This window comes from Dipteris shenzhenensis, chromosome 15, assembly GCF_047967505.1.
Source record: "Dipteris shenzhenensis isolate YYH24624 ecotype China chromosome 15, Dip_SZ_1.0, whole genome shotgun sequence".
NCBI lineage: Eukaryota > Viridiplantae > Streptophyta > Polypodiopsida > Gleicheniales > Dipteridaceae > Dipteris > Dipteris shenzhenensis.
The window spans coordinates 11,609,560-11,620,948 of record NC_141610.1 but is presented as its reverse complement, the minus strand read 5'-3'; the positions used below and the strand labels follow the sequence as shown (position 1 = coordinate 11,620,948).

The window sequence follows — 11,389 nt, the reverse complement described above, 5'->3', positions numbered from 1 at the left end:
CTTGATGTACTAAAGGGTAATCTCATCCTATCATCCTAAGCAAAGCATATAGTCCTACCAAATCATGCAAGTGTTGCCCAAAGCACATATGTACCTTGGCATTAAAATGCAAAAGTGACTAGTTCGCTGAGACAACAACATCTTCCACTTCTTTCCAAGAAATCCCTTACTCTCTTTTTTCTATCATTCTCATGGTGATATTTTGGTCGAACTGGCAAAGGTGGTGCCCAAATTAGTGTGCTTTTGAATCCGAAGAACACCCATATTTAGGTCATTGTATCTTGATCATTTGAGCTCGGTTTTGATTGCTAGTTGGACTTAGTTTTGATTGCCATTTTGACCTAAACTTATGCATACAAAAACAAACATTCTGACATTATTTTCATGTGATTTTGGCCATAGTTTGATGCCACTTAAAAGCTCAACTCAAGCAATTATTATTTTTTAGTACAATTTGGACTTGGTTTTTGATCAAAATTCAGTTTTGATCACACTATCAGCAGGTGCAAAAGTTTAAGCCAGTATTTCTAGAGTCATTCTCACGATTTCGAAACTATTCGGTGAAGAATTGAGAACATAAACAATTTTAGCAAAAAAAGATCAAACAAATGAGAAAGCATTTGTTGTCTCAAACTGCCGTCGATGAAGAGGTAGATGATCAAACATTAGATGAGGTCACACCTAACTCTGGCATACCAATTAGCTCACCTTCCAAGTTCATTCACAAGCTGAATTGCATTTAAAAGGCCTACCTTTGTTGGTTTACAATGTTTGTGTACACAAGTGAATGGTCAGACCAATAAATGTAGTTTGTTCCATGAATTGTGTTTTCATTTTTAGTGTTTGTCCATATGTGGTCAATATTGGACCCTCGAATTGTTGTTAGTTGTTCTATTAATTTTCGAAGTTATGTTTTGTCATGAATGTGAGACGTTATGATGAGTAGTGTTCAAACGATCATAGTGAATATTAAAGTCACTTATGATAGTCGTCGGGATTCCATGATGTATCTTGTTGAGTAATTTTTCCAAGATAGATAGTAGTGTGGATTGTGGTGACGAGGGCCCCTTGTAGATGTTAATGATTGCGCTGTTAGAGTATTCATTTTGGCTTAAAACTATGAGCATGCACTAGCACTTTTTTTATGCGATGTATTTGTCTGTCTTCAAGGTGAAATTGTTCTGAAAACATGTTGCTATTCCAACACTGAAGTTGTATTGCAAGGAAGTAAATCCTGGTAGCGAGAGACAACTATCCAAAGGACTGTGCAACTCTTGCAGGCATAGTATTGTTGCATTTAGGAGGCTTTTTGCAGAGAGTATGTCTTCATAGTGTGCATTTAAAGACCTTGTGTTTAGTGATTGCAATGTCATTTGTTTCTTTTTTGAACAAGAGAAGTCTACTTGGTCTATATTCCATTTTTGTGAGTGTGTAGTCATTGAATTTCTTATAGAGTGTTGTTGTCAACTTTGATGTGCTTTGGTTGGATTGGTTTTAGAAGGAAAATATTTTTTGGGTCGTGCACACGTGAAAGAGCTGTATATGTCAGGCCATGTGCTTTTATGAAGGATGGGTCAAATGCAAGGGAATCCATCGATAGCCCTTGGGATAAATGGATTATTCTAGCGGCCGATTGTATGGGAAATTGCCTAGAGACGATGTTCATTTAGTTCTTTCCAATTTGAAATTCTCTTGTTATTGGGTGTATTGGAGTCCAAATGTGTGGAATATTTTCTTGGTAGAGGCTGGAGTGCTTGTAATGTGTCCTTTTCCTTATGTTTTTGTTGTTGAACAAAATCCAAACAATAGGGTGCCCTTCACTAGTGTTGGAGTGTTTAAATATTCAGTCTGCTCCGTTGACTATGCCACCTAGTATGTCCAAATTACCGGAGCATATTTCTACTATCATTCTTGGCTTCAAATGAAGGGTCTTATGTAACCCTCCAGTATTTTTTGGGCAATCTGGCATTGATATGGTTTTGTTCCATGTCTTGTGTCTTTTGTCAATTGCTTTTAAGATGTGTGGATTCTCTTTAAGCAATTCAAAAACCTCTTCATTGTGAGCATCTTTTGTTACGTTTGTGTAGAACAAGGTGAGGGACATTTTCTTTCTCTTTTTGGCTAACGATGGTATTGCATGTTAAGGTAAGAGATATCTTGAAGAGTGTGTTCTCCTGTTCTTATTTTGTTGAGAATTTCTATGTAACTATTTTCTTGTTGGCGCATTGGAGTGATTAGTTCATATAGTAGGACATTGTCTTTCCAAAAGGATGACATTGTTGTTGAGTTTCTTGATTTGTCTGTGAATATTCACGAATCTTTTGTAGGACTTGCTTGACACAAATCTCCACATAAGATGACAACTATTCCTCCAAATGGTTGTAGATAATTATGCTGTATTTTGTGCAGCCGCATGTGTGCTACAACTAGAGTGCTATGTCCGATAAGCGAAACCTTGCCGAAAACTACTACCTCAAGTTCTTTGTAAAGTTGCGATAGTTCTTGTAAAGTTTCTGTGGAGAGGCTTGTGTAATGGGATGCCATGAGAGCCAAATGAAGGGCTGAATTAATTGTTGTTCTGCCAATGTTGAATGCTACTTTTTCAGTGTAAGCAAGCAAAAGTATTTTTGGTAGTTGCAAGGTGGTACCTTGTACGTGAGAATAGTGTCTCAAAAGTCCTTGCACTATCAACAACAAAACAAATGTTTTGCATGTTCCTGCATTGCCTGTTAGGAAGAGATGATCTTGTTTTGTGGGATGACATCTTTTTTTTCGCATAATGTCTTCGAAAATTAAACATTGCTCGTCATTAAGTTGACACAAGGAGGAGTGGTATTCATTGTTTGGTATCATCTTGTATGGAAGCAACGTTTTTTGTTGATGATTATCTGACTTTTGACGAATGTGCATATCAATGCCAAGGTCATATTTGTCATTGTTCTTAAATGCAGAGTCATTAGACGATGACAGTGTTGATGAGGCACTATATGTTTTTTGAGAAAAACTTAGATAAGAGTCTGTAGTAGTTCTTTGGGTCATTGATATGACCGTAGTTGTTGAAGCGAATAATTTTGCTTTTCTTTCTTTTTTGTGTTTTCGATTGGGAGACATTGTATTCACTTGTGAACGTTACCAACAAATGTCGTGGAGGGCGTTTTTTCGCTTCAAGTACTTTGCTATAATGTCATCAAAGAAGATGTCAGTACTTTCTAGATCCAAATGTTGAAGCTATTCCCACCGTTTTAGCAAATATGTTCTTTTCTCAGGAGGGTTGGTGTTGATGTATTGGAATTGTCTCATGGTGGATGTTAGTGGCAATGATAACGCCAAGTATACTGCTTGTTGCGAGCTAATATATTGAGTGTTCAAGATGGCATTGCCGACTTTGCGAATGTGTTCATTTGGCAGAGTGTTTGTGAAAATGCTTTCTGCCAAAGCGGTTTTCACAGCTTCTATTTGATCTTTCTTCAACAAAGTCTTTATTGCTTGGAATCTATGCATGTAGTATTGGAATGTTGTCACAGGGTCCAAACGGATCAAATTACGTGTCACCAAGTTTGGGGTAGTTGCTTCAGGACTTTCACTTGGGTTAAGTTTAAGAAGGGAGCTCATCAACGGTTCCCACAACTTCTCTGTTGCTGCCGACAATGTGATAAAAAAACATGGAGGCCCTAGTTGTCTCAACATCGCAAAAATGTTTTTCTTCAGTTGATACTTGTAGTTAATGGAAGTCCTCAAGTGTGTGAAATCTCGATATCCTATGTTTGATTGAAGAAGCTTTTCAATGTTTGTATCCAAGAGTGCATCCTTCACTTGTAGAGTGATGCCCTTTGTCTGTGCTTTATGCATGCGGACCTAAGATTCAGATGAAAGAACCTGGCATACAAGAATTTTCATGGTTTTGAAAAATAGATTATCTATACATAGTGCGAACCGACGATCGACATTTGTTAGTTCCCAACAAGCTATGTATTGGTATGAAGTTCACTCAGAAATGTCATACTTACATTGTTGACCATAGAAGAGTCTGGGGTGCCCCAGTTCCTCATAATATTTGTGTTTGAAGATACTTAAAGGAGAGAACCATTCTGATGGAGCAACGACAATAGTCTTATCCTCAAAGTCTACAACTTATTGGCTTGCATAAATTCCATGAACTAGACTATCGATTGCAAGATCGTCTTCTAGTGTTTCATTGTGCATGCACACATCGTCGTGCAAACTCTTTTCATCTTCTTAAGTGTTTTTAATGTGGCTCTCCCAAAGAGGGTTCACTCTCACATTGTTTTGCTGCTAGTATAGAGGGGTTTGTAGCATCTCCGTTAACGCGAGCATAGTTAAAATCGGTCGCATGACACCACTCATGTAACTATGTTTGTACAAAAGTTTACGCTTGATTTCTAGACCAATTGTGTCGTTCTGTCCCATGAATCTTGGATGTAGACGTTGCACTCTATCAACATCAGCAAATACATTTACCACACTTCCATGCAATCCATATTGTCCTTCATAAGAGAGTTCTCAAATTTGTGCAAACGGGATTCGAATAGCGATCAAATGAGCCTCTATCTCATTCAAGGTGCTTGTACATTTTTTCTTTGTAGCCATTTGAAGGTTTTTTTGTTTAGCAAAGGCAATCTTCCTTTCTTAAGATTGTTTAAGCAAAGAGAACATAGTGTGTTTTCCTCTACAATGGTTGTTGATATATTGATTCCATTTGTTTGCAAGAATATTGCTATATGCTCTTTGAGTTTCCTCAGCTTCGAGAAGAATTTTAGTGATCCACAACAAATACACGGAAAACTTGGAGTGTCCAACATTTTTTTATTGTATTGATGTTGAAATATGTTTTCTTCTCTTTTTCTTTTCTGCGTAGGATAACTTTTCTCAATTCTTGGTGCCTCGTTTTGGGAGTTCGGTGTGTTAAACATATGGATGGGTTCAAGAACAAGCCTTCTGATTTTGTAAGTTTTGTTTAGAGTGGCTTGCATTGTATATTTCCCTTGGGGGGGAAGATTTGCAAAGCAAAGAAGCAATGTCTTTTGCTGGCAAGCTTGGGTTACATAAGACTAGTTGTTGTAGTTCAATTTCATCTTCTTTGTTCCAAGTTTGGTATGCACGTTTCCCACCTAAAGAAACCAATGGACTTATAGTGCATATATTACTTGTTAGGTCCAATAACAAAGTGTTTCTATTTGTTCGTTTAGCTGAACTACCCAAAGATAGCACAATGTCTAATATGGCCCTTTGATATGTATTGGAACTTGTTCCTCATTTCATTGGACTATGTCTCCGGTCCAAGCATGGGACTTGCAAAACACTTTCAGTGCTTTTGCAAGAGTAGCAATAGGGCCGAATTGGGTCTTTGCTCACACGTAATCCTCCACAAGTCTCACACACATGCTCCCCAAGATTGGCATTCATGTTTGTGAAGTAGAGAATGCCAGAATCTACAATTTGTTAAAGAAGTTTGGATTAACACATGTTTTTTAAGGAAATGACCAAAATTTACTAATAGAGTAGGCACCTTTGTCCCATAGCCAAGTCTTGCAACTTAACTAGAGAAAACTAGCTTTAGGCCATCCTTAATTAGTCCATCAGGAACATCTGCCAAGATGGTGAAGTCAAACACACAAATTGTGTTCTTTTCTTTTAAGAATGAAACATTCTTCAAGATGTACATAACCACACCTTCATCGTTGAGAATTCTTGAACAAGTTGAGTCAACGTGGGTTTCCTTTTGTTGACAAAAGACAACTACATAACAAATAGAAGTTACAGCAAGTCAAATCTTAGAGGCATTGTTGCAAAATTACAAGAATGAAACAAGGACATCTTAAACTTACTGTCTTCATCCCGTGGTCCAACTGCAACTATGATTTGACTAGCCATTCCTTCTTCATTTGCTACTTTTATGATTACAATTGCAAGTGTTCCCATCACGTTTGATACATTATGCTTGCCAAAGTTTATCATCTTGAAAGCCCATGGAACATATGTGCAAAGAGGGTGGTCTGGCAACAAATGAAGATTCCCTTCAAAAGGTTATCCTCGTATGATGCAAGTAGTTGCATCAAGAAGTAGAGAGAATCTAGAAGTTCCACCTTCTGTGGCACCTCTCACGACAACAATAGCTCCTTCTATTCTATAAAATTCTCCAACTTGTAAGAAATTTACAAATTGATTTATGTAAGTAGAAGGAATAAGCAACGTCATTGTGTGAGAGCAAAAGCTATCAGTGGGGTCCCCTTTCAAAAAGGTTGGATACTTTGGATTAGCTACTTTGTAAGTACCATACTTAACTTTTCTTCGAAGACAAATATTTGTGGTGTGCAATCTGACAATTGAGTTATGGTGGTAAGCAGCACTAAAGAATTTCCCCCCCCTACAAACTTCTCCTTCGATGGTATGATTGCTTTAGTTAGGGATGGAAAATTATGGGGTGATGGTTGCAAATTCTTAGTATTACTAGGCCCACAATCAGAATCAACTTCATCATTTTCTTCCTTGCATATCAATTGTTTGCTTGCTACAAAGACAAAACATGAGAGCATGTAAGACACTACAATATAAGAGCAACGAAAGTTCTTAAGAAGTGCACAATGCTAAATTTTTAATTATAAAAATGTGAATCACACGTGATCATTGTGAACAATGAACATCCATGTTGTCATATTACAAAGAAAAATGATTTCAAACAATTTTTGTAACAATATTAAAGAAAAAAATACTAGCATTAATATTTGACAAATTCAAATGAGGTAACATTTGGAAATAGAAATCCCATAATACTAAGTTCAACCATTACCTGTGAAAGTAGACAAAGCAACTGTGATATCAAAGATAAAATTTTACAAAACCAAATGCATGAAATTAAATAAACAATCAAAAAACATGCATCTAACAAACATTCCCTAAGTTGCATGCAAAGGATATATTTGATAATGTACGTATGCTTGCAGAATACTCAATCGCATTGTGCTGCATTTTTGTTGTTACTAATTCTAATGTGTAAACGAAATTCCATTTATATGAATCGATTTTGTTGAAACCAGCAGCCGATCTACAACCCTCGCGTTAGATTAGAAGTGCAACCCTTCTGTCGAGGATCAAAACTGGGACCTTGCTGTTTCCAAACTAACCTTTGTGGAGCAAACATGAACTAAAGCTGACAGCAATAGTAAAGCACAAGCGAAGCGTTCCCTACTGATTCAAACCATAAGCCATCAAAGGAAGACACAAACATAAAGCAGAGGAGTCAAAAATTGAGGGTGTGAACAAGCTATTAAATGGGGATTGGAAGTCCGGTCATACTGGACAAAAGAGCAGTTTTCTCAACGCAATATAGAAAGGAAATCCATAGCCATAGTTAAACAGCATTGACAAGAGGTTGAAAATGAAACTCTGGTTCAAAACGAAACATAGGCGATTACATTTTCGTCTGTAACAATGATACGAAGCAGGAAGATTTGAAGCGACAGCTCAATCGTATGTGCCTATTCACAATTCCTTGTGCATTCATTCCTTGCTAAAGACATTTTTTGGTTATTCGAAAAGCTTTCAGTATTTGTTAGTATCAATTTTCTTCAAAGTGAAGTAGCGGTGAATCTACCTATACAGCTGCAGCAGTAGCAGTCAACGATGGTTGTAGCAAAGGAGCAGATCAAACATCTGCACGTAAAATTCGGCATGCATACCTGACAAGACTAAGCTATGTACCCGTCTCTTCTCCGCGGCCCGATCTTAGTCTTCAGAAGCGTGTGGGCTTCCTAGAGGCTCTAGAGGAAGCGGTGAAATGATGATAGTTCAACCCGAAATGACGAGCAACACAATAAAAAAGCTATGTTAACGATTTAGGAGGGCAGAGGAGGATGTATCTAATCAAGACGGACAGAGGAGGAGGTATTGAATACTAGAAAAAAAGCGAATGAACTGCTCTAACTACACAAAGACGGACGAACGACCCAACTGAGGGATCCAGGGCACAAATAATTGCATGCGTAGAGAAGGGTAGAGTGTGCGATTGTTGCAAACAACGTGTTTGCCGTTTGTAAAGAATTGCAAAGATTACTGAAGTCTCTGCATGCATATACCTTCGTTTGCATGATTTTCGACCTCTTCACCAGGACAAAGCTTCACAGGCACGAGAGTTGACGGAGATTGCATTACCTGAGGATAGGTTTTAGTAAGACTTGCAACTAGAGGCGAAATATGTAAGTTTGAAGGAAAAATGATTCGAGAAATCATAACGAACAAAGCAAGACGAATTCGGTTTTTCTCACAAACCATTGTGTCCATGTACTTAGTAGAAGCATCCATCGAAGGATTCTGAATGGAGTAAAGGAAGAACAAACACTTACATGGTGCAACTTCATCACAAAGGCTGTACATAAAGCAGAAACATAATAGCTTCATCACAAGTAACCCGTGATAAGAAGAGCCACAATCTCGTTTTGTCCCACTAACTAAAACATTCAAGATTTGATTCACAACAAGAGGATGAGGCGAGGCTGCATAAATTTCCTTTACAAAGATGGAGCCAAGATATCGTCGAAAAACATTCTCGCATTGAGGGAACGAATAAAATGGAGACAAAAAATGGACTCACCACACGCTTAGAACGTGCAAACCAAACCAATAACAATTTGACAACTGGAAAACCAGAGTTTCAACATGCACAAAATACTGATTTTCTGCTTTGCCGAAATCAAAAGGTAGGCAGGCGAGGGGGAAAACCTAGAGGAGAGGAGCCTTATTGACTTCGTAAATACACAAGGACAAGTTAAAAAGCCCATTGTTGATGAGCCTGATCAAGGTTCGACTTGGGAAGGAGTGAGCTCTTGTACTTGATGTTTTGCAGGAAGATTATCATGGTGCTGCCCAACGGAGCAGTTGGTGTGGTGGTGTTGGTGTGGATTATTGTTGCCGCCGCCGCCCACGACGAGGTCACTAGTTGCGATGTCACTGCGTTCGGTGCCTCTGGCTCCGGCGTTTCATACGACACTTGCTCCATCCAGCTGGCCATCGATTCTTGCTCCTCCCTTGGCGGTGGCTCTGTCCTCTTCCCCTCTCCCGGCATCTACCTCTCTGGTACCCTCTTCTTGCCCTCCCGCACCTTCCTTCTCATCCAGCCCGGTGCCACTCTCCTCGCTAGCCCCGTCCAATCCCACTATCCCCCCGAAAGCTTTCGCTGGTACCTCGTCCTGGCCGAGAATGCCTCGGATGTGGGCATCACCGGTGGTGGAGTGATAGACGGACAGGGGCTCAAGTTCGTTAAGGAATTCGATGAAAAGAAGAATGTCATGGTGAGCTGGAACGAGACGGGCGCCTGCCTCGGTGATGAATGCCGGCCTCGTCTCCTTGGGTTCCTGGACTGTGAAAGGGTGCGCGTGTGGAACATCCATCTCCAGCAACCGGCCTACTGGTGGTACGTTGCGATCAATCTTCGGCTTATAATTTCTCTAATCTGAAATGAAAAATAGGTGCACGATCGACCTATCAAGATCGCTGTTTAATCCGAGTCTCACCTCATTCTCCTCTGCAGTTTGCATATAGTTCGGTCAAACCATGTTCTCATCCACGATCTGTCAATCGTCGGCGATTTCAACTCTCCCAACAACGATGGCATCGACATTGACTCCTCTAACAATACAGCGATTCACCGATGCCATATTGATACTGGGGACGATGCCATCTGTCCCAAGACAACGGATGGACCTCTGCATAACCTAACAGTCTCGAGATGTTGGATAAGAACTAAATCCTGTGGAGTGAAGGTCGGCAGTGCGAGCAATTACGAGTTCCACAGCCTTACATTCGATGACATAGACATTGTGGATTCACACAGAGGACTTGGGCTTCAGCTCAGAGACTCAGGTGGGCAGGGAAACTAGAGCTGTTGCATGAATATAAGCATAATGCTTGATCTTTGGGTCACTGAGCTGTTCATTCAGGTCTTACGTACTGAGTTGTTGCTACTGGGAACATTTCAGATCTGAATTTTGATGACAAGTGTGACACTTCGATTACTGATTATGTGCGATGGTGAGGTGCAGGGAATATTGCTGATGTTACGTTCTCCAACGTCCGAATAAGCACACGCTACTACGATCCTTCCTGGTGGGGAAGAGCTGAACCCATATATGTAACATCTTGCCCTCGAACATCTACTACCCCTGTAGGTTCGATATTCAATGTAAGCTTTGTCAATATATCTGCTGTGTCGGAGAATGGTATTTTCTTATCAGGCACAGGAGGGGGTTCCTTGAACAATATCCATTTGCAAAATGTGCAAGTGCAGCTGGAAAGGTTCACAAATATCCAAGGTGGCTTGTTAGATTATAGGCCTGGGTGCCAGGGCCTAGTTGAACACCGGAATTCTGGTGTTTTTATCGAGCACGTTTCCGATTTAATCTTCCACAACGTGAGCCTTCAGTTGGCTCCGAGCATTCGGCATTCTGTTGTGCCATTGGACTTTGCTTCTCCAGCAACTGCCGGAAGTATTTATGTAGCAGATTTTTCTTCTGTTTTCCTATCCTCGATTTCTTCTGTCTAAGGCTCTTTGCTTGTACAGTCGTTCTCAGTTCATAAACGAAAGAAGGGATGTCATCACTTGTGTCTCTTGAAAATCATTGGATGCGTCTATACTAAGGAGTTTGACGTCTTGTCTTTTGAGCCTACCGATTAACAGCTCTTGCAGGCTTCTTTCCTCACCAATGGCTTTTTAAGACCCTCTTTCTCTGCAATTTCTCCTTGTAAGAACTGCAGGTCAATGCAATAAGCGAAATGCTATCTATCACACGAATGAACGAGGATGCCATAACATGGCGAAAAGAAAGTGCATATTTATCCGCTTCTAAGTGCCTTGAGCATCCTTCCCACATTTGGTTCTTCGACTGAGGTTTGCAAACAATCGAAGTCAAGAAATCTAGTGGAAGCTCTTCTTTTCAAGCTACGAATCGCATACATGAGGAGGGGCGTGTTATGGTATAGGGTTCAGGACAAAGCTTGTTGTTAGCGCTATTGAGTTTCTGTAAATAAGCACTTCAGGTTCATTTGGGACGTGGCCTAAGAGTCTAACTTAAACATAATCCCCTGTCTTGCTCTCTCTTTTTCCTAGAAATCCTTCTATTCTCTCTCTCTCTCTCTCTCTCGCCTCCCCCTCCTCTCTAGAGCTCTGTGTCTCTCTATCTCAACTTTTCGCCCTCTTTTCCATGGTGCACATCTCAAGCAGGCCTTATGAATGATCTAAGAGCATTCATCTTGTTTTCATACCTTTGTTTTCGTATAAATTGACTCGAGTATTGGGTTTGCTTATGCTTAGGAAAAGTATTTCCTCATTGACATCCACATAATGCTCACTTGGAGGCCTCTTGCTAATTACAATATG

At 39.9% G+C, this 11,389-nt stretch overlaps 1 protein-coding gene across 1 annotated transcript; it reads left to right on the top strand.

Moving 5' to 3' along the window:
• The first annotated feature begins 8,780 nt into the window (after positions 1–8,780).
• LOC147893361 (Pectin lyase-like superfamily protein) lies at positions 8,781–10,720 on the top strand. Its single transcript, XM_087386046.1, has 3 exons — positions 8,781–9,427; positions 9,545–9,876; positions 10,056–10,720. The coding sequence occupies exons 1-3, from the start codon at positions 8,850–8,852 to the stop codon at positions 10,553–10,555; spliced, it is 1,410 nt and encodes a 469-aa protein (XP_087242172.1). The 5' UTR covers positions 8,781–8,849; the 3' UTR covers positions 10,556–10,720.
• The last annotated feature ends 669 nt before the right edge of the window (positions 10,721–11,389 follow it).

Excerpts from the sequence above, each read along its gene's own strand:
- LOC147893361 (XM_087386046.1), top strand. The coding sequence starts at position 8,850 with ATGTTTTGCAGGAAGATTATCATGGTGCTGCCCAACGGAGCAGTTGGT. Across the intron at positions 9,428-9,544 it reads CAGCAACCGGCCTACTGGTG|TTTGCATATAGTTCGGTCAA; the intron begins GTACGTTGCGAT and ends TCTCCTCTGCAG. Across the intron at positions 9,877-10,055 it reads GCTTCAGCTCAGAGACTCAG|GGAATATTGCTGATGTTACG; the intron begins GTGGGCAGGGAA and ends GGTGAGGTGCAG.